The sequence below is a fragment of the Octodon degus genome, unplaced genomic scaffold (assembly GCF_000260255.1).
Source record: "Octodon degus isolate 3935 unplaced genomic scaffold, OctDeg1.0 scaffold00058, whole genome shotgun sequence".
Taxonomy (NCBI): domain Eukaryota; kingdom Metazoa; phylum Chordata; class Mammalia; order Rodentia; family Octodontidae; genus Octodon; species Octodon degus.
This window is the reverse complement of record NW_004524634.1, coordinates 164,073-187,964: the sequence shown is the minus strand read 5'-3', so window position 1 is coordinate 187,964 and position 23,892 is coordinate 164,073. Positions and strand designations below refer to the sequence as shown.

General features: G+C 40.1%; 1 protein-coding gene across 1 annotated transcript in view; it reads right to left on the bottom strand.

Moving 5' to 3' along the window:
• Antxr1 (anthrax toxin receptor 1) overlaps positions 1 to 23,892 on the bottom strand; it is a 236,553-nt gene that overhangs the window by 127,537 nt on the left and 85,124 nt on the right. The window contains exons 7-9 of the mRNA XM_004634035.3: positions 23,214 to 23,282; positions 21,471 to 21,551; positions 6,435 to 6,495 (exon numbers count right to left, since the gene is read on the bottom strand). Of these exons, the coding sequence (XP_004634092.1) occupies positions 6,435 to 6,495; positions 21,471 to 21,551; positions 23,214 to 23,282 (211 nt within the window). The remainder of the gene's footprint in view (positions 1 to 6,434; positions 6,496 to 21,470; positions 21,552 to 23,213; positions 23,283 to 23,892) is intronic.

Below are 23,892 nucleotides of genomic sequence, written 5' to 3'. Positions count from 1 at the left end.
GTCTGACGTCACTTCTGCCTTCTGCAGCCCAGAGTGGTACAGATGAGAGACTGACATTCATGCAGCTGAGCAGTTTAATTTTTCCACAGTCATACAGTAGTAGCCGTCAGCAGCAGAACCAAATATCCAGGTCTGACAGGCACCAAATACCATGCCCAGAGGACTGAGCCATTATCCTCCTAACCATTATGCTAAACTGGATATTCATTGTCTTGTGACAGAACAGCTTCAAAGTTGGAGTTGTGACCTTTTTAAAAGTTCATTGTAGTTACAGGTAGGCTCATTGATTTTACAGAAAAGTGAAGCTGGCTGGGATATAAGCAAAAGGACCCAGAGGCACTGCACAAACCACAAGGAATATAAATAAGAGGATGCTTTCAGAAGTGTAAGAGATCTTAACAATAGTGGAATTTAAGGGACAGCGTTTTGATGATTTACCCTGAGTAATATAATTAGTAAGCAGCAAAACTGAGATTTGTACTCAAGGGTTTGGTACCTTAGCTTTGCACTACAATAATTAAAGCCATGGACATACTATTTTTCATGACCATAAATCTTATGAATATTAAGGATTTATGCCTGAATGTTGGTACTGTTTGGAAACATGGCTTTGGTATTTTTGTGCATAAGCCTGCCAGCATGTGGCTGATAACTCAGGAGGTTCAGCATGTATTTTACTAAGTGTCAAGCATTTTGGAAGAAAGTTATTTGTCCAGTCAAGCTTGTAAAAACCAATTTGTTTCCTGTTTGAAAGCCATATATATAGACATCTGCTGTGTGACATTGCTGTTGCTTTCAAGTGTTTTCTGCCTTTGCCTACATCTCATTTATGCAAGCATCACCACAGTGAGAGAAGACTCTGAAAAAGCAAGCTGCACACCAAGCACTTGTCCCTAATGCCATGTTTTCGCGTTACTGGTTCAGACACTGAGTCCTCTGTAAAAGCAGCTGCATATGTGTCTGTTTGGCCCACTCTGAAGGAGTTTAGAAAGGAAGACAGCAAGAATCCATGATATGACCATGGTAGAAACAGAGCAATTCAGTCCCCCTAGGCCAGGAGAAAATGTGGAGGAGAGGATGTTTTGGGCTGCAAGAGGAACAGAGACAAGCTCCGCCCTGCCTGGTGCAGTTGCTGTGTCGGTGCACACAGCTGGTTTCCAGAAGAGTGCAAACATCTGACCCAGCAGCCTGACTGTAATGTCAGCTCTTTGCACTAAAAAGTTATATAACAAAATGCTGCTGAGTGGATCTTCTAGCATGGGCCAGGACACACGGGAACAAGAATGCACTGCTTTAACTCCATTTGTCAAGAAAGCCTTGGGTCTCCACCTTTCAAAATATGTATAGTTCGATGCTTTTTGGCAAATTAAAATTGAGTGATAGCTCCTACACAACGTGTCCAGGGATTGTTGGGCTTTAAGAAAAGCTTCTAGGTATCTTTTTGGAAGAGTTACAAACATCACTCTACAGTGATGTATGTGTAGCCACGGATACAGAAGCATTGTTTGTAGCAGAACCATCTTGGAAGCAATAGCCACACCCATCCCATATGCATGGATAAAGACCTTGTGGTGTTGACACACAACGGAATACTGCTCTGTCATAAAGCAGTATAAACTTCTAGGAAAGTGAAGGCATCTTAAGGCCATAATTTGAAGTGAAATCAATCAGAAACACAAGCTTAAAGATTGCATAGTTTCTCTTGTATGACAAATCCCAAACATAAGTATTTTTGAAGAAAATAAAAGCTAAATAGGAAACAGTGAGATCTTTTGCAAAAGGTAAGGAGCCCAGGAGGTGTAGGGGAGGGAAAGTGTATGAAAAAGGAATTGAGATGTGTCCTGAGCATGCACCAACTCCCCCATCCCCCTGAATGTAATTATTATGTGCTATAAAAATACATCAATAAAATGAAATGTATTGTAAAGGGAGGAATTTTGTACCTGCAAATTGTTTTTAATTAACCCTTGAAGATATGTACCCTTTAAAGATGTCTTTAAAATATACATTTATTATGATTCTTTTGTTACTTTATTCTCAGGTGCAGCTTATGTTTTGTGACAGCATAAGCTACTGTTTCCATCTTTTTCTGAATGCTTGGCTGCGTCCATCCCAAGGCTGAGATGAGCTCAGTAGAAGCTAATGGAATCACTGAACAAATAACACATCTTGGCATAAGAAGGCAGCAAAGGGGAAGGACCAGTGGTCTCAGGGGCCAGCCAGGTTCGATCCTGTTTATTTCCTGAGATTAGTAAAGATCATCAACAATAGTTAGAGATGCTTAAATTTTTACAAGTCCGTGCAGATCAAAAAGGTCTACATAGGCTAGATAGAAACCAGTTTGCCACTTTATAAGCACAGAAGGTGGAGGCATTATGGGAAGGCTCCTTTCCCCAGGTAGTTGGATCAGTGACACTGGCTGCAGTTCTTTCTGACCAGATCTGATTAGATATTCTCTCCACTGTTTTTCTGCAGTAGGATTTACTCTTAAAATGAATAATAGTTCCAGGGTACTTGTTTCTTCAGCCATTGAAAAGTAACCAGCCATTTAATACCTTAATCCAAACTATTTGGGATCAAGTCCAGCACTTTGTATTTGTCCTATTCAATTTCACCTTATTTAGAACCTTACATATAGAAAGACTTGGGTTGGATTACAGTTTTCTTTCACCCAGTGCATGATCTCATTGGCACTATCAGAGCTCAGTTTTCTATTAGACCCACTGCTGGTGTAGAGTTGGAGTGAGAGCCCGCTGAGGTCGCTGGGTTGGGGAGATGCAATCAGCATAGAATGCCTGCAGCAGGACAGGCATGGGTTGGGCCCTAAGCTGGGCTCTCTGGGGCCACAGAAGGGAAATAACTCAAGAGTGAGAGGATGGCCTCAGAGACAAATTTTTTTTTTCCTTTCTTTTGGTAGTGGGAATTGAACCCGGGACCTTGCACTTCCCAAGCAGGCACTTGTTCTGCTGAGCTATGTTTCTAGCCTGAGACCAGGTTTTTTTATGCAAAAGAACTCTGCTTTCTTCTCAGATCTATCTAAAGCTTGGTATAACCATTATACTTCAGAAATGGAAATAGATGTTTCCTTATTAACTTTCTCTCTCAACACATACTGAGTTTCCAAATTATATCAATGTCTTCCCTGAATGTTTTTCAGGGGAAAGACACACATGCATGCATTTCTCATCCAGATGCAACATTATTGGCCTCATGATTCAACACTGACCTTTAATCTTCATTGAAGCAATGCTGATGACACTAGTGCCACCTTATTTGTACAACACTCTATGATTTTGGAAGCACTTTTATATATAAATTTCCGGTAAGCCCTAGATCCACAAGTAGCCTAATGCAAATCACAGGGATCATGGCTCACTCTATCCCACAGGCACTCAGGACCGTGGGAGAAGGAAATGATGCTAACACTTCCCGAAGGCCTCGCTAACTCCAGAGAAGCATCACAGACAGACCAGGAGGGACATCTGTGGAGGAGCTTCTGAAGGGAGGACATCTTTGCAAATTTCATTTTCTTCTTAGTAAAGTTATTCTGTAATTAATATATTATAATCCTAATGATTAGGATTTAAAGAGGAGCTTGCCTTTTTCAAAACCTATGACTACTTTCCATCTTTGTGTCCTGTATTTTTTTTTTTTTTTGCAAAAAATAAAGGAAATATAATTGGACACTTTGCTTTGAGACAGAAAATGGTTATTTGCCTATAAATATGTGATATGACATATACGGAAGAAATTTTTAAAATATCAAAAGAAAGCTTTCTTAGGCTGGATTGATTAGAAAGTTGTCTATTTTATTGGTTCTACTAAAGAAATACCTCTTGGAAATATTTTATCATTTGAACTGCTCATTTTTTTATGTTTTGTATTTTAGGGAAGGGCTTACAGGTGTTCAGGATTTCACTACTAGGTCCGACTCATAGTGATCTGCCTGTTTACAACCTCCCAAGAGCTGGGATTACAGGCACACACCACCACGCCCAGTTTTGAATTGCTTTAATTTGCGTGAATTATTGGAGGTATGTTATCTTCTTTTCCTCGTATATTCCTTAGATTTTGGAAAGTCCTTTCATTATTTTTTATTTCATTGATTCTTAGTTTCCATTTAATAAGAAATGTATGAAGAATCTGTGAATTTTCAAGGATCAGATCATGTAAGTTTTAATATTTCTGTGTCATATTTATTAATTTTACATATTAGATGTTTTTACTGTCTTGAACAACTTGATGGTATATGGGGCAGATTTTGGTTTACTTGAGTCTAGGATTATTGAAGAAGGTATCTTTCTACTCCCTAAGTGGTTGCAATTTTTATTTTGGTCTTGTTTTATCATCTTTGGCTTCTGACTTCTAATTGTGCTTTATTTTAATTAGGCAGCACAAAGGTATATTAGCTTAGCATGGTTAAGTGGACGGAATTAACAAGAGTCAAAAGAAAAAGTCAAGGTCACTGTTTCGAAGGAATATAGGAATCAGGACATTAAGTCAACTTTTATTGACAACCTGTTAAGTACGAGACACTCTGCTAAGCAGAATAGAGAGAAATAACAACATGTTTATTGCTATTATTGCTTCAAGAAGCATAAAGGAAAAGAACTGATTATGTCAATGAATTAGAAATTGTGTTCATTGTCCTCAGACTTTCTGACGCATTCATGATTACAACACATCTGGCAGGATCATTAAACAGAATGTCTGGTTTTTCTTCATGGATAGGACAATCACCCAAAGAGTGGACTTCTTGTTTTCTGATGGCTTTAATATTAGGGAACTATAAAGTTTCCACATGTACACACACACACACACACACACACACACACACACACACACACCCAGGTTAAATTAATCTAAATAACCTGCCCCTTTATTCTACAAGAAGCACACAAAGCCCTGAGATCATTTACTCTGAAATGAATGTAGACTAAAGAGACTCCTCAATGCACAGGTCCCTTATCAGGCCCTGGTGCTGTGCTCACATGCTTATGCATTTCTGCCAAATTTATAAAGGTTTGAATTATTTTTTTCTTAAAGAGACTCCCTTGATCAATCCCTGTGGCAAATACAGTTGTTCCTGTAATGTCTGTATTGCCAGAAAACTATTTCAACATTGGTAGGTCATATATTTTAACTGATCTTGGTGAGGAAATGAACACATATTTCTGAATAATCATCAAATGTTTTGATAATTTTATATATAAGTTTGCATGCATGCCTGTTTGTAATATATGTATGTGTTTATGTATGCGTGTATGTGTCTATGTAATCAAGCACCAGGTATTGCTAGCACCTTTATATATATATATATACTTAATGTTTTGATGTTGGCACAGAATATTTAGTGTCTAAGTCCTTGCAAGTCTTTCAGCTGTCCTAGAACACAGCCAAGAAACAGGAAGAAAATCTTCAGGCAATTATCTCATTTATGATAATAAAATATGCCATAGGCATTGAAAAGTATAATGTTTAAAAGACCTGAGAATTCTTTCAACGTTTACTGTCTTATTTGGGTTGCATGATATATTTTTTATTGGTAATAAATGACTGGCTCTTGGTATTTTGGGGGCTAGAAAGGTGACATCAATAGGGAAACTCATCAGTGGAAGACTCTAGTTCCAGGGGGCAGAAGTTCTCACCCAAAGGGCTTATCTTTCTTCTAGCTCTGGCACCCAGCACAGTGCCTGGTGTGTAGTAGCTGGTTAAAAATACATTTTATAGGAAGGAAAGAAAAGTAATGGGAAATTTGTAGAATTATCGGAAGAGAGCAGCATGGTTGGAGTTTCAGGCAGCTTGTTACATTATGAAACAAGAACGAGGCCCCTATTTTTATCACAGATAAAATATTATGCTCCACAGAAGTCTTCTTCTGTGAAGAATTATACTTTTTGTATTAATGACAAAATTATAATGGGTGTTTAGCAGAACAATTGAAGTTGCAAGCCATGACTTTATGAGGTTGTTATAATGAACAATTAGGAAAAATATTCTTAATTATGGAGAAAGTCCAGCATCAAGTACATTGCAGGTCTATGGTGTAGTCTGATCACGGGCCATAGACCACTGGGATCATCTGGCTTCTGTAGATTTTTTTTTGTGAAAATGTATGATGACTCCACCTCTACCCAGAGGCAGGTTGGTGGTGGTTATTACTCGCCAGTAGTAGTTCGAGAAGACAGCGTTTATACAATTTTTTTGTAATTAGGTCCCACAAAAGGAGAAATTTGGACAAACTTTTTCAAACTTTCAAATAACTGACATCACTTCTTCTTTTTCTCTAGAAGCAAACTGAGTTAGAAATTTCTACCCATCCTCTCTCTCTCTGCCTTGCCTCTCCAATTCTCCCTGCAATGAAGGAAACATGTGATTTGAACCCAAAATATCATCAGTTGAATGAAAGCAAATTGCACTTCATTTCAATTTACCTCCTGCGCATATGGTGGATGGCTCAGCTGCTAGAATTTCAATGCAGGATTTCTTTAAAATCTAAGAAGAGAAAAAATGATATAGTCAATATAATATAGTTAATAATATAGTAATATAGTCAATAATGTTACATTATTATATAACTAATACAGCCAGATTATTTTGTTAAAATAATTAAACAATGCTTTTAGCTACTGTGATAAAAAGTTCAAGGACATTAAGTGCAGTGGGCTTGTAGAGAGAGGAAAATCTGACTGTTATCATCAATGGCAAACATTTAAGGAGCCAGATTATGCCAGACACTGTTGTGCATAAGGAGAATAAGAATTCTTCTCCCATTTATCCCCCAGTGGATGTTTAGTGAGCCAATGATTGACCAGTGTTAGATTTAGAGGTTTAATGTAGAGTTGGAAAAATGTGCCTCATGTGTGACATGATAAATGACAGGGGCAAGGATAAGAGGGTGACAGTAGAAGCTATGAAGTTTATAGGCGAGAGATACAGGAGAGTAGGGCAGATTCGAAGGTAGGCGCTGAGGCCAGTGTCAAATGGAGAGGAATGGGTTAGGGGCAGGTTGGGGTCCAGAGACTAGGAAGGGCAAAGATGAGAGAGTAGAAATACACAGACTGCTTTAGCTGGCACCAAAAGCACTCTCAAAGCGGAAATAGAAGTCATCACAGATAGTGCAGGGGACTCAGGGTGGAGACGGCCAACTCGCCACAGGTGCTGCATAGTCAGATCACTCAGAGTTCTGTTGTTGTTAGAAACGCCTGGAAAGTGGGCTTTCGAGCCTGATTGTTGCCCCTCACTCTTGAGGAGGGCCCTCTGAGCCTTACATGAATTGAACTGTGTTCTCATTTACAAATTTGTCTTCTAGGACTGAGTGGGAATCTGGGGAAACCCCACGACCTCACAGGCAGTTACCAATGAAGACCTATCGGAGCACAGTACTTGACTGATAGAATTCCAGCTTCTTTCCATTTGTAAATCATTCCTCTTTTTGAATACTTATGATAAAATTTGAAGCACATATTTTGAACAAATATGGAACACTGAGTTAACTTACTAACCAAATGGGGTATCTTTTCTTGGACTTTAATTTGAAATTTGAGATGGTTTAAGGGGCTAATGGAAACCATTTCTTTATTCAGGAAAGGGTATTTTTTAAAGCAACCAATGATGTAATTACACAATTCAGAGTCTGTAAGACAAGAAATCATCATTTAGCACTGGGAATACACATTCGTATATTTATTTAGATATACTTCTAGTTCTGTTGAAGCAACATGTACACCATAAAATAAAAAAAAAAATATGAGCTTTTTTTTTTTTTTTTTTAACTAGGAGCAGACTTAGCTCCAAACTTTCTAGTAGCAAGTGAAAAGGACAGACAACATTTATGAATGTCTCAATCTGTGGAATAAAAGCACTCCAGTTACTCAGAAGAGATAATATTTACCCATTCCAGAGAGCATTCTGGGCATCCTCATACAGAAGCATTGTGAAAGGAAATGAAGAAACATGCGTAAGAAAAATCTATCTGATGTGCAGATGACAGAACATGGAAAGCTCTTAGCATGAGTTCCCTCACAAACACATCTCCTTTAGGTAACTCCCCGTGCCTGGAAGGTATAAGTTAGTAGCATTTCTTTCTTTGGAATATATATTATGCAATCAAATAAAAATGCAATAAATTCCAATGAAGTGCTAGACACAAGGGAAATTTTTACAGCTACTTTTTTTTTTGTCACTCTGTACAACTTTTGTACTTTGCTTTCCTTATTTCTTTTCAACTTCTTTATGATTCTGCAGTTGGAAGTTGAAGGTTATTCCTTTAGCTCTTGCCTCATTTTCCTGGTCTCTCACTTACCCCACTACAGCCCTCACCTTCAAACCCAAGGGCAGCCTGAGTTTCTTGCTCATGCCTGAGTTTATGTGATAGCCGCAGGAAGTGAACGTTCTGGACTTGACATCCCTCATGTGTCTCTGTTGGAGTAGGTGTTCCTCACACAGATGGCTCTGGGCACCTAGTGCTGGCCTCATTTCCCCTTCATTGTCACTCTGACTTAGCAAAAGACACTGAAGTTATATCCAAGGCACTTATTTTTTCCTGCTGGCATTTCCATTCTCTCCTTTCTTGTGGTCTATCCAGTCTTTCTAGACCTTTAAACTTGTAGCAACGGGGACATTTACCTTATCCGAGTGAAGACTGGCCCCCACTCATCCCTTAGCGTGTGGCTTTTTTCCTGCCTTGCGACCACCTCGGCCTTGTTGCCATGACTGAGGGACACAGCCATCCCTTTTGACAGTTCCTCAGGCATAGAACTCCAAACAAGTCATCACCAAAGAAACCAAATGATCTCAGAGGAAGGACCTTAGTAAACAGTGGCGTTACAACAACACAAAGCTGTTTTGATGTTTTAACATTCCTCAGTCATTTGACATTTTCTAATAAATAATTTTATCATGCACAACTAGAGATTTCAAAATAGTCCAAGAATAAAAACTGAACAACTGGATCTATCCTGTCCCTGGTTCTCCAGATACATACGCAATGTTTTCACTCAAGTAAACTCTTCAGTTAAACTCGTATTTTCGAACCAACTCAACATTTAACCTGGGGTTGGTAAAAAAGATACTTGTGAATCTTTGACAACAACGATACACTAGTGGGTTTATTGTAATAAAAACACATGCTGTAATTCTCTGAAAGTATCTGCAATTAGCAGATCAATTTAAGGAGAATATGAAGGGCCAAAAAAATATCAGCCAAATGCTGTGATTCAATTGAGTAAAAACACATCTTTCTCAATCTTAATTTAAAATATCTGGAAGGGCTACATTACTGCCAGTAGAGTAAGATTTATCAGTGAGGGGGATGGGTAGGATTTGTCTGAGACTGTGCATTCTATTAGTTTGAAATGTGTGTTATCAAAAGGTTGAAAGTCATAATGGTACTGAGTGCATGGGAAGGTTTGTCTTAGTTATTAGCAGCCAGGATGATAGGGTCATGGTCATGTGTCTGTCTGAACTTCAGCAGACAGCAGATTCCCAGCAGATTGTGACTGGTGTCTGTCTGGGAGTGAGGGTGTGGAGGACCCATTCCCTGTCCAGGCAGCGGTAGCCATGGAGGAGGTATAGATGCAGCACTGTGGGAAGACACAGCCCTGTAGCTAAATCACTAGGTGAAGTGGAAATGATGTGTGCAAGGTTAGGGTGAGGCCAGAGGGCGAGGGAGGTATAACTGGTCCACAGAGGAGGCCAACATCACCTCATGCTTATGGTATAATCTAGTGCAAGGAGTTGGCTCTTATTAGCCCTGGCCCTGTACCCACCTGACTTCACATTCCTTGGTGTCTTTAAATTTCCTGAACTCCAATTTTGGGACTAATTTAACACATTAAGTAGGACCTCAGAGTTTGGGATCAAATTGCTTCAGTCATGAACAGTCTGCAGTGGGCAAGTTCCATGACCTCTCTGAGTCTGCCTTTTGTGGGAAAGTAGATTATCAATTTGCCACCTGAAGCACCAGTGTAACAGCTTGTGTTGGGAAGATAAATGACATCATGAAGGCAGAGCATATCACAGAGTCTGGAACCTGATACATCTTTAACAAATGGTAGTTATAACCAACCACTTGGACTCTAGAGACAGAGAAGATAGGTTTGACCTTTGAATGGATTTATGCTAATATTTAAGCCCCACTACTCACTGGCCTGATGCACTTGCACAAATCACTCAAGCCTAGAATCTCAGTTTTCTAATTCTGTAAAATGGGATAAGAAAAACACCGACTTCAATGGACTGTATCATTATTTGATAAAACTAAAAGATACAAACTTATTTTTGTTTTGTAAAATCAGCTGGACTTTGCTGATAAAATTTATATTGGATTGGAAATGTGGGAGAGCAAGATTAAGGGAAGCTATAAAATTTTTGTTTTATAGACAGAACTGGACATATGGGATTGATCCATAGACAACCTTTGGGACATCACTTCATGAAAATAAGCACATGCACTTCATGAAAATAAGGCACCGAGAAATGCATTCAGAACAATCTTGCCCATAAAGCACTTGGGGTGTCTGACACAGATTCAAACTGGTAGCTGTGTGTTGTTGCGACTACCGCTGCTGTGATCCTTGGACAAGGGCTGAAGTTCTCACATGCTCAACCCATCATAGGCCTCGTGCTTGATCATAGTTCCTGAAACTTCACCAAGGTTAATGCTATTATCTTGCCAACCTTTTGATAGATTTAAAGAGAAAATAGATGAGAAAGCAAGTTTGAAACCCATAAAGAACTAAATAAATCCAGTGTGTTACTGGTAGGTTTACTTTTGCAAACCTTGTTGGATTACTGCAAGAACAAGAGAGCGGGAGAGCAGATGGAAAAGAACTCTTCCAAGTTATAAGCACTATTTAATATATTTAAAATGAAATCTACTGTGAACTAGCCCAGGTTGTACATGAATTTGGATTTTTGGAGTCTAAAAAGTCTAACAGCCTTTGTCATAAAATTCTCAAGTTTATGCAGGGATTTCTTAAGAATTCTTAAACAATTGTGAATATTTATACAGAATTCTTAAGAATCTCTCCCTTACTATAGACATACTTATTTTTAAAAAAATCTCTCTGCCTCTTTTTCAAATAAAAAAGAACTTTATTTAGTTGGCCACTTCCTGCTGAAGAATGTTTTAGTGTGTGTTAATAGCAGACAGATCTCCTTTATCCACTAACAGTGCAGAGGCCTTCTGCTTTCATATGTTTTCACAAAGTTCTTTAGAGTATGTTCGTTGATGTCTTATATATTGTGCAGAGAACACTGTGGTTTTAAAATGTCTATGACTATTAGGGGGATGCAAGTCAAAATATCTTTGAGATTCCATCCTATTTCCATCAAAATGGCTATCGTCCAGAACATCAAAAACAATGAATGCTGGGAGGGCCCTTATATTGCTGACAAGAATATAAACTAGTACAACCACTGTGAAAATCGGCATGTAATATCCTCATAAAGCTAAATAATAAATAATAAACCTGCCTTATCTGTCTCCAGAGTCCAAGTTCTTGGTTACAACTACCATTTGTTAAAGAGGTATCAGGTTCCAGACTCTGTGATACACTCTGCCTTCATGATGTCATGAAATACATCTGACTGTATTTTTCCTCAGTGTGCCCCACACAGTATTAAGTACATCAAAATATGGTGATCCACCCATACCCATGTCAACCATGGTACGATTCACAGGAGGTAAGCTCTGGAATCACCCTAGATGCCCATCAACAGATGCTACAAAGAAGGATGAAATCATGTCATTTTCAGGAAAGTAGATGGCATTCAAGGTCATCACTCTAGGCAAAATAATCCAGAATCAAAAAGTTAAGTATTTTTTTGTATGCTTTCTCTTATATAAGAAATATAATGTATAAATAAATACATCAATGAATATAATAGACATGATAGGAAACTAGAAGGTTGACTCTCAGAGATGCGAAGGGGTTGGAGAGGAGGAAGGACATAGAGGGGCAAAAGACTGAAAATCAAGGTATGTTACACACATGTATTAATTCCCCAAAACAAACATCTGTAGTTTCTGATACAAGCATTTACAGAAAAGGAAGAGATGTCTGTGGATTTAAGTAGGCAGGAAGTTAATTTATTGAGCAAATATATCTACCGAGTTCTCAAATACAAAACCCTAGCAGTTTTCTTTATTCTTGTTCTGTGTGACTCTCCAATGCAGTATAAACTTTGCTGCCCAGTTCCTGATGATCCTGCCAATTACCTATCCCTATGTCCACCTACAATTTAGCGGTAAACTAACAACCTGCAGAGTACTAAGCATAGTTTATAGTTTTGCATTTGTTTTTTGAGTGCCTAGTCATTACCTTTGCAGTAAACTTTACAAGAGCAAGGGTTGGATTTGTTTTCATGCTCTACTGTATTCACAGCACTTAACCTGGCATATAATAGGCATTCAGTATATATACTTACTGGATAAATACATAAATAAATGGATAAATGACATACTTCCTTCACGGCTTCATAAGCTAGCATTTTTGCATAATATGAATTAATCTTCCTTTCCCCTATGAGTATAATCACAAGATCTCCTGAATACAAAGCCATATTCTACATCTTGTATGCTTCTCTCAGAGACAGCCATCCTCTATGGGGACTGCCCTTCCAGGAAGACTATTTCATCATTTCCATTTATTAAATGCTGATGTTTTGAAGAATAATGCCAGTAAGAGTACCATTTTTTTCTCTCCTAAGATCTAGTTTGGTTTGCTCTAATAAGAGGCCTTGATCACTGTACTTGGGAAAAAAGATAGAGAGGTCTAAGTTGAGTGGGTGGTGCTCAGGTTTCTCCAGAAGGATCACACATGGTGACAGCTGCTGACAGAAAGCACATTAGATGATCCTGGAGACCATAGCTTTAGAAGCAGGCAGGCAACCTGGTGCCTACTACTGGCTTGTCTGCACTTTCAGGGTCATCCGTGTTCCCATGGATTTTGAAATGATTTAACATAACATATTAATAAAATGTTAAAATGAAGGCTGGCCTGATAGCTCAGCAGACTAAAGCACCTGCTTAGGCAGAGTGCAGTGGCCAGGGTTTGATCTCTGGCATGCTGTGCTGGCCCTGCCCCCAAGGCACACTGAGAAGGTGATTGAGACTGGGCGTGGTGGTGTGCGCCTGTAATCCCAGCACTTGGGAGGCTGCAAACAGGAGAATCACTACGAATCTGATCTACATAGTGAGACCTTCTATACCCTGTAGACCCTGTCCTAAAATACGAAAAAAGAAAAAAGTTAAAATGACAGTTACTATTCCTTTTTTTACATTAATTTTTTATTAATAAAAGTAACACACATGAATATAATCATTTATTTAGAGTAATATTGCTCAAAGTGTGTTGAGGATTAAATTAATTGTTACATGTAAAGCACTTAGAAATTGCCTAGAATAAAAAAAATCATAGAAGTGTTAAAAAAATAAAGGTAACACACATGAAAATAATTGTAAAAACTATATTACAGTTAATACTATTGTAAAAACTATATTACATTTGTTCTAATAGAGTTTGTAAATAGGATATCATGTCTGCATCTTGTACAGCAAATAACCACTAGGAAGAATGTATGCAATGTGTTAATTATTGAAACTGTCCTGCCAATTTGGTTTGAAACCATCTCATTGCTATCTGTTTATCAATAAAATTATGGAAAATAAAATAAAATAGCAAAAAAACTGTATTACAGTTAATACACTATTCCTAATTAAATTCTACTCCACACTTGAAACCAAATAGACATGCCTGTTGTTAATAGTGGACACTATCCTAGGTTCATGTCAGTTCCACAAAATCTGATTTTAAAATAAGAATTGAATATTGTATCCCATCTACTTTGGGACACAAAAATGATTTTATGTACACTGTATGTCATACCAAATGAGACCATTACATACAAGGAATATATTATTAAGGAATATGTTTTCACTTATGAATTTGGTACAGGGTCTCACTGTGCATCTCGGACTCGTAGTGAACCTCCTGTTTTCAGCCTTCCCAGCGCTGGGATTACAGGCGTGCACCACCATGCCTGGACTCAGTGGCCAGCTCAGCAGCACCCCCTGGGGGAAGGGCCACTGCCGCCTGGGCTTGGACAAGGAATTATTGGATTTTAAAGAGCACATTGCTATCAAAACATGCTGAGGGAGAGTGCCCAGCTTGCTTAAATAAATACACATTTTCTCTTTGTTAGTTTCATACTCAGTGAGAACCTGGTAGAAAGGAAGCCAGGACAAAGGACCTTCTGAAAGTGAGGAAATGCATTTTCCCCACTAGCCCACTGTCCTCTCATGTTTTCAGAAGGAAGCTCAGATAGCTGTGAAATCTTAAGTGTGGTTTCCTTGGTAAGATAAGCCTGTCGGCCTCCTGATGTTCCTGATGTGAGGCCTTCTTTGGAAGCTGATTTTATTCTAGACCTCTGTTGTTGCTTTTATAATGAGTCTTAGCAGATTCTCTGCTAGAGAAGGAGGAGGAGCTGCCAAAGAGCAGGAGTGAGCAAAGAACTAACTGAACATTCCTCTCCTTGTAGCCTCTTCAGAATACGAGAATTCATACTCCTTTGCGACATTTTGCTAGGCTGAATAGAAACAACAGCTTAGGAGAACTATCTGGCCTGCATATCCGCAAAGTCTGAGTTTAATTAATGACTGCTGAGGCAAATATTTTTTAAAAAAGATTTTCTTCCCTACTACAAGAACTACAATTGATTCTATTTATGGTTTTTAATCCAGGCCTGCCCCAATGTGAATGGAGTCCAGAATGCCATCTTTTATAAATGAAATCTTGGGAGTGGGGGTGGGGGAAGGACGGAGCCTGAGGGGTTCTTTACAAGAAACAGAGCCACCAAGCTGCCCATTTGTGGTGCAGTGCAGGTCTCCCATGGGTCACAAGTGCTTCTTAGTGTTCTGGATTGCTGTATAATTAATAAATATGCAAGGCATACTACTGGAAATGCAGCACATGGGATGGGCTCTGTGACTGCACAACTTGGCGTGCGTCCCTACGGGATGATGTGTCGCCTGGAAGAGATCTGAGGATCAAGCAAGAGGTTCCAATAATGGGTGCCGCTAGAGTTCAGAGCAAAGAGAGGTTGTGGTGGAAGAGTGACCAGGACTGGCTCCATCAAGAAGATCGAGCAGTGCCAGCGTTGGGACAAGCCTTGCGACAGGATCTCTATGGGGCGAGGAAGGGCAAGGGGTTCGTGCTGGTGACCCGGAAGTCTGACTTAGGAGAAGGGCTGCTGCTGCTGCTGTGTGTGATGTGCCTCCCACCTTGAGGTATGGAAAGAGGATTTGTTCGATGAAGTCAGACAACTTCCAGAAGGGAAGAACTGCAGCTATTGCAATTTCAGTTGGCAGGAAAGTTTAACAGTCCCCAGTGGGGCCATGGAAGAGTAGGAGTGAGGGAAGCCTAGGAGACAAATATTCCTTTTGTCATAGTTTTGGTAGTGCTTGGGCTAGATTTGGGAGTGCATTTCTTCTATCTTCCCATGAGTGGAAGAGAGCAATTAGCACAGGAGCTGGATTTTATAAGTAAAAACAGATTTATATATACCGTAGAATAGATTTATTCCCGTTTTTGCTGAACTTACAGATATCCTGATAACAAGGATGTTCATGCCAATGCTTGCAAGACATTCTTAAAAACACTGGTGTGTTTGCTCAATACTTCTTGTTTATTGTTGATCAAGCACACAGAAAGCTCTATGTGCTGACTCACCCTTGAATTAACAGGAAGCCAAGCACAGGCTTAAACAGTGATCATAGGAAATGCGCTAGATAGAGGTGACTTGGTGACAGCAACCAGATTCTCTTTCCCACAGATAGTGCTCCTGCTTCCAGGTGCTGTCTTCAGCTGCACACCAACTGGGAACAGTTGGCAGAAAGAGGCATTATGGCAACAGGGTCAAGTGTCAGGATTTAAAGCTGCCAACCTATTTCACTGTTACCCAAAGTCCAGTTTCATGCAGAGTCCTGTGCCTGCAGCACTTCTGAAAAGGCTAAACAAAGACCTAAGAACCTCACTGGACCTTGTTTCTTGTATTCATTTGAGGGCTGGTGCTAAATTCATCAATTGTGGTCAATGGAAATTCCTCAAAGAAGCTGCAATAAGAGAAGGAAAATGAAGAGTTTCTTTCTCTAGCGTTTTGCTGATTTAAAGGGGACAATCTTCCAATTATCCAAGTTTTTTCTTATGATTTTATTACTCTAGGCTGCAGAAGTAAGTAGAAATACTGCCATGATTCTCAAAGGCAGGATAATGTGCAAGTGTGGCAGGAAAGACATCTCTTTTGGCCTGAGTATGTCCCTCTGCAATCTCTGTAAGAGCCTGTTCAAGCTATGGGAATTCTTGTTCTATTGGGATGTCTTAATTTACTGGATTGAAATAATTGCTTAGGAGAAGTATCTGGCCTGAATGTCTGCAAAGTCTGAGTTTAATTGTCAAATTGTCACCTTCTTGAGATGATGAAACTTCATCCACTGACAATGGTTGGATATTCCACCCAGTTGTAGAAGGCAGAAAATGCTCCTGCCCACTCACTGTGCACTCAGGCCAGGCCACACAGGTTCTGGTCTTGATCTTGCCCCAGCTGTAACTACGGGAGCTATGAGAGCTATATCAAGCCACTTTCTCTCCTTCTTATATTATTCAGTAGAGTTTGGTGGTCATTGCCACCACTGGACACGCACCTAGTCTATTCTGATCACTACTCATTGAGTGGCTTTGTAGTACCCATGCTACAGAAAGGGCACCCACATCTGCATCAGCCAGTGCTGATGAGGAAGTGATGACATAAACGTCTAAAATGATTTGCACAGTGCCTGGTACAAGGTGAGATGTGGAGTCTACATTTTTAAAACCTTCCTAGGAAACAGGTAGGAGAGAGAATGGGCTCTGGGATCAGGAAGCCTAGTTCCTACCCTGCTTCTGTCTTTGAGCTGCATTCTCTTCGACAGGATGTCTGGGCTTTGGTTTCTTTGCCTATAAAATGGGTAGGGAATCTTTGCTCAAGGGCAATGTATTTTTTGTTTTGTTTTGTTTTGTTTTGTTTAGCGTGCTATAGATTGAACCCAGGGCCCCATCTATGCTAACTAAGCACTCTATCACTGAGCTGCAGCCACGGCCAGAGCTCATGTATGATTTTAAATACAATAATATTATGTGGGATACAGGAAAGATGTTCATGTCTCAAAATGAGTTCTCTACAACTGCTGATTGCCTTCTGCCTTTTCCCTGTCTTCCACAGAAAAGAAAATAAAAAGGAAAACAAGTGAGAGCACTTTAAAAAATAACTCATTATATAAGTCTGATCTATAAGTGCTTCTTTCTTAAAGGTAAGAGGATTGGGAAATAGAGAAAGGACCAAAAAGACATCAGATTGAGGCAGCAGAGAGGCTGTGGTCTGAGTTGCTCGGCCCGGCCTGGGTGATCACTGCTCTAATCAGACTTGGTAATCCTAGGTGACTTTCCATTTCCTTGGACACTCACATCCAAGTGTCAGGGAAATCTGCAGCTATGCCTGAGTTGAAATTCTCCTCTTGATCAACCTTTTGTAACTCGGTGTCTTCACCCGTCAAGTGGGGATAATACATCCTTCTTCAGAGAGAGGGTATAAGGTAAATGCTTAGTGGAAAGATGCATAATAATCAGGACTTTTCTTCTCCACACAGGCACAGACCCATTACCACTGATTCTGAATGTCTGTTTATTCACCACCCAGAGGGGGCGTGGATAAGACTTCTGAGCTATCGACTGCTTTATTGTCAGACGCTGCATCGGGGGAGTGTGCCCCACTGACCTTAGAGGACATACTGTAGCCTTTAAGTCTGCCTGCTTCTTTTTCTTCTCTCATGCTCCACCTGGAGTACTTGTCTTTTATTCTCCTGTGCACTTTAGGGTCATGCTTTGCAAGAACATTCTACCCTGCTGCCCCAGTGGACTGTTCCTTTTCTATCCTTTAGGTCATCTCTTCATAGCAATCTGCATCCTCTTTCAACCAATTTACTCTTAAACCCTGGGATATGCTATTTCCTTTATACTGTTTATCACAATTTAAATTATGTATTTACTTGTTTTTATATGTCTTTCCTACTAGACTGTAAAGACCACAGGGTCAGGGGCTCCACCCAATTCACTTGTAACTGAATGATCAGAGCCTGCCATGAAAGGTTTCTCAATGAATATTTGATCTATTAATAAGCATTTGCCCCTGTATCTTCATTTCAGGTTTGAAAACACAGTCATTATAGGCAGAGAACTTTATGAACCATGTGAGTTTCTCAGAAGCTGCTTGACCATCTTAATTTGGGATAATTAAGCCAGTCCTATTTTATTATGAGAAAATAACAAAACAGTATCCATGGGAACAAGCTAGAGCAGATACTTCAGGGAGAAAAAATTGAAGGCTTTCTTTTCAGCATCATAAAAGAGAAATGAACCTACTTCTTAAAAATAGTTATCCGACTTTTAGGCCATAATTATATCTGTCTGCTTTAAGAAAGATGAGCTCTACTGCGATTTTTCTTGTTTCTCTGTCCAAGCAAACCAATTAACAACTGCCATAAACATGGGTTTTGAGTACTGGCAAGATCAAAACCACTAGTATAAATTCCAGATAAAAGCTCATAAGAATGTTATCATTCAGCTAAAAGTCTGGAGACTGAAGTCTCAAATTATTTTTCTTCCCTTTTTTGGGTCACTGTTGCACTAAAACTTCTAACATATCCTTGGAGTTATTTCCATTTGAGCATGAGGGGAGTTTTACAAACATCCGGGCTCATGTTGAGCTTGGGTGAGTTGTTGAGGCTAAAATATTCAAGGACAACACTACTTTACACAGATAAAAAGATTCTAATTATTTGTGTAGGAACCAACTCTTGAATGATGTTAGTCATGTGGCTCATAAGAACCTTTGAACAGATAAAAGATTTGTCCTTGTTTAGAATCCAGCTATCTGAAGGCAGGTCTGCAGTCAGAGCCCTCTGACTAGGCTACTGCCTCGGCATCTGCAAGCTTCCTCCTATGGAACACAGACATGCCAATAACTCTTTTCTTAAATATCACCTGGTATGTATTAAAAAATGTTGCAGTCATTTTATGAAGAGATAGAAAAGAGGAGATCAAAGAAATGATACAGTGCTGAAAATATTAAATACCCTAATTTGATCAGTATACTTTGTATACACGTATTGAAATTTCACACTGCATTCCATTAAGTACGTTTATTGTGTGATAATTAAAAAGTAAACATTTAAGAATGCTACAGTGATACCACCTGTAAGATGGAGTCAAAACCCTTTCAAAGTTCTTACAAAGCTGTTCTAATCCAATGCTCAAGCTTGCTTTCCATTACCTCTGAAACTCCCCTACCACACAGTCTAATGTGACCATTGTTGTCCCAAATGTGCCCTGAGAAAGAGGCCAAGGTCATGCCATCTCTGCTTTGGCATCTGCCCCCAGGTCCCTGATCTTTCAGTGATGCTAATGTCCTCAAAGTCCTCAGGAAGGCTCCCACCTAGAAGAATTTACCTCTGAGCCTCTGGAGGCCTCACCATCAGGCCCAAATACTGCTTGGTTGTTTCCCATTGTTGGGTTGTTGTTTTATACGGTATTGTAGCTTCTATTGCTTACATTATCATGCGTGCCCCATAGTGACCCCAGAAATTCAGAGCTGGGTTCCCTCACTTGTGGACCCATCGTTGGGTCTGAGGCCTCTCTACCCTTTCAATAATTCCCCCTTTTTGGTGAAGGTAGTTTGAGTGAGTTTTTGTTCCTTGCCATCAAATATACATTGAATAAAACAACTATCATTTTACATATCAAAGATAAGAATTTCCTATCTGATGCAGATTATTTTTCACAATTTCTAAAACTGAAGAGTCACATGTATTAGTTTTTCTAAAAGTAAACCTGGCCGCCCAGTTTTTAATTTTTTTTTTTAATTTTTTACTGCAGATTCAGAATAAACACATCCCTTGAATATATCTCCAGTTGGCTGTAAGAGGATATTCTGGGAAAGGGTTTAAGGACTGGTATTACAAGCACGATCCAGGTGAGCTTTGCACATATTTTGGAAAATTTAGAGGATCAGATGTCACTGATGTTAATGCCCATCACACAATGAGGAAGGCATGGGGAAGAGGAACTGATACCTGTGCCTTGAGTGCCTATTATGTGTCTGAAAGGATAGCAGGTAAGACTTTATTTATTTTTTTTACAATAAGCCTCGAAAACAAATTTCAAGCTCATTAATTCCTGCTTTAGGGACGTGTGCTAGTATCTGTAAGTGGCGAGTGCTTGTGCGGGCACCGAGACTCTGGGCTGTCGGCTCTCAAGCTCATCCCTCTTTCTCTGTTTTCTACTCTGCGGGAGCTCCTAGCAATCCATGGAGGATCTCAGCTGCCATGCAGAGGCACAGCCATGCTGTGGCTTCCTTAGGTTATCTGGGAAAGATACTGAGGCTCCAGCCAGTAAGTCCCAGGCCAAGATCCCCTTAAGAGGGTGTTGGTCTTCTGAGCTCTGAATTTGTAGCCTGAACCCCAAGTCTGCAGCTTGGTGAGCTCCCACTGATGGCCACAGGATGCCTGGCTACTCCTAAGATTGCTAGTAGAGCACATTGGATTTTTGTTTTTTCTTGAATTATGTATTTGCTATAGGGTCTCACTATACAGCTTGGACTCCTAGTGATTCTTCTTTTTTCACCCTCTCTAGCACTGGGATTACAGGCATGCAAAAGCATGCCTGGTCTCGGTGGCCAGCTCAGTGCGTCTGGGGGTGGGGCCAGCATGGCACGTGGTGCTGGAGATCAAACCCCAGTCCCTACACTTGCCTAAGCAGCTGCTTAGTCTACTGAGCTATCTCACTGGCCCCTGGATGAGGCTTTGAAGGCCACAGCATCCAATATTCCAGCCAAGGGCCTGGTCAGGGTATGGAAGATGGAGAAGTGAGGCCCTAGAAGCCAGTGTCCAAGAAAAAGGCTGGAAAAACCATGTATATGTGGAAGGAGGGATGGTGACTGCACAGACTAGAGATCCAGGCAGCAAGTGTTCCAGGCAATGTCAGAGGTTTCTAAGTCATCTCCCCTGGCTAGGTAACACACTTTCAGCCTGCTAACACTCCAAAGGCAGCTTCCACACAGTCATAAGTGGGAAAGCTGAGGTTGGTCAATGCAAATGACCAGCCACCAGTCTTCCCAGTACAAGAACTGAGATGCCACCTGAAGTTTGGCTCACAGCCCACACAAGGTCCCTGTCAACTTTTAGCTCTCCATAGCTGTGTAGAACTGGCACAGGAGTATAAAAGCCTGGAAGAAAAAAGGGGATGCAGACACAAAGAGGTACAAAGGAATGTTCTCTTGGCAGAAAAATGTTGCCTCAGGAGAGGGAGCGGGGAATCAATTGGGAATGGGGGATGGCAAGTGCTCGCCCATCCCCTTGGAGGATGTGCAATACTCACAGAGTGGATGATGCCCTGCAGAGCCTGGAAGCCATCATTCACGGGGAACACATGGTCCTTACTGTCCGCAATCCGGGCCAGCTGTGAACCCAGCAAACACAAACACACATGGAGACATGTCAGGTGAGGATGTGGAGAAGGACATAAGGCTGCTGCATCTGGGGTTCCACCTCCATTTGGAACCTGGAGGGCTCAGGGCTTCACGGGGCTCAGGGCCCCTCCCGGAAGGGTCTGCAGCCCTAATGAGCTTAGCAGTGGCTCCGTTGGAGCAGGCCTGAGGGCCGGCTCCAGCTTTTACATTTGTTTTAATATTTTTCTCCTTGGAAGCTGAGGTAAGATTACCCAGCTGGATGAATATTTGGCCTCGGTTGGTATATTTATGGATTTGGGGATGGGCCATTGGCTCGTTTTTCTCCCATTCACCCAAATTCCTGTTGGCCACTTTATTTGAATAAAACAGACTCAGGTTTCCTTTCAGAGCAATTAAAAAAAATAAATCCAGGCTTTGGTGTTGGGCGAGGCCAATGCATAGGGACCCCAACTGTTCACCTAAGCCACCCATAAGGAAAGGGGAATCTTGCTGTTGCTTTGCTTTATGAAGCAGGGGGCTAAGAGCAAGGAGAACCCAGTCTGTGAATTTTTCCACCCCAAATCTTTGTGCATTTCTCCAATTGACACAGAGTCGGTGCCAGCGTATACAGAATTAAAAGTACCCTTTTCTGTTTGTACTGACTGCAAAAATAACATATGCTCATTGTTAAAACCTAAGAAAATACAAGAGAGTTAAAATAAAAAGTCACTTGTAATCTTTCCCTACCTATTGTCTCTCTTTTCCTGGTTTATTAGCTGTTTGAAATATGTAGTCTTTAATACTTCTTCAATGCAAACATATGCATATTTAGTGCCAGTGGGCACATACCGCTTTCACTGCCATACAATCCTTTTCTATTCATTCAACACAGTCCTCTTCTATTCATTCAACACTATATCCCAAGCATTTCCTTATGCATTATAACAACAAGAAGTTATGAGCTACATTGAGGAACATTTATTTAGGTTAGCAGTTTTTCAAAATTGGCTTATATATATATTTGTGTTGCTATTTATTTATTCATTCATTTGGTACAGGGTCTTGCTATGCAGCTCAGACTCCTAGTGATCCACTTGTCACTGCCTCCCTAGTGCTGGGATTACAGACATGTGCCACCACACCCAGTTTTGGTGGCCAGGTTGGCACGAGGCCAGCACAGCATGTGGTACCGGGGATCAAACCTGAGTCTTTGCACTTGCCAGGAAGGCACTTAGATAACTGAATTGTCTCCTCTGCTCCTTCTGTAGTCTTTTGGCCTTACCTGTCCAATTATTTCCATATTTTGGATTGAACATGTGTTGGATTTTTCATAGGCAAAGGGAGTATACATCATTTGAATAAAAATATACTTGTCAAATTAAATGAAAAGAAAGTTTTCAAGCTAGTCCAGATCTTGTCAATTTACTTTTGCTGGGAACATCAGCTAAGAAAGATCCTGCTTGGAAGTTCTATGCTAAAGACCCCAAAGGCTTCAGAAAATGGCTTCGTATTCTTTACATACCAACAATTCCTTCCTGCATGGCATTTATAGAAAAATACCCCCATCTAAAAGATATTTATCTTGGTGATGCATGCTCTGTATGAAATGTGCAAGTTTTCCATTATTCATGAGGCCTGTATGTCCCCACACCTGAAGGAATCCACCACCATACCTGTGTTTCATTGAAATCTTTCACACCAACACAGTAAACAATTGCACCAAGATCTCGGGATCTGTTGGCCTGTGTCAAAGAAACAAAGGCCATTAGAGAGAGGCAGTGGCAAATGTACTTGTTGGTTATCCAGGCTAACTTTAACAATCAGGTATTTGAGCACCAACTATGTGCCAGGCAACACATTGAAGAATGCAATCCCTATTCAATGCAATCCCTATTCCTATGGGGTGCATATTCTAGTTAATATCACACTCTGATATAACCCATAACAGCCTGAAAGAGAGTTATTAGTCCAGTATGAAGTGCTGAGAAAGCTCAGTTGAAGTAGTCTTGATTAAGGGTTTTGACAAGTTACAATAAATTCTATGGGGAAATGACTACCTCTTCTAATTCTCAAATGCTTTTTTTTTTTTAAGAGAGTACAAAATGGTAAAAAAAAATAGAAATGTTTCAAAAGTAATGAGAATTCAACAGTGATTGTTGTATTGCATAATGTTATCTAATTAGTTGTTTAGGTTACCAGATATAAACCTGAAAAATTAGTTTAAAAAGTTTCCAATATAATTCTTTAATCTAGTAGTTAATTGGAAAGATTCTCACCCTGACTAACTATATATACTGATACCTGGGAACTAAGCTACTGCACTGCAGATGGTAATTTGTAACAGTTGTTTCA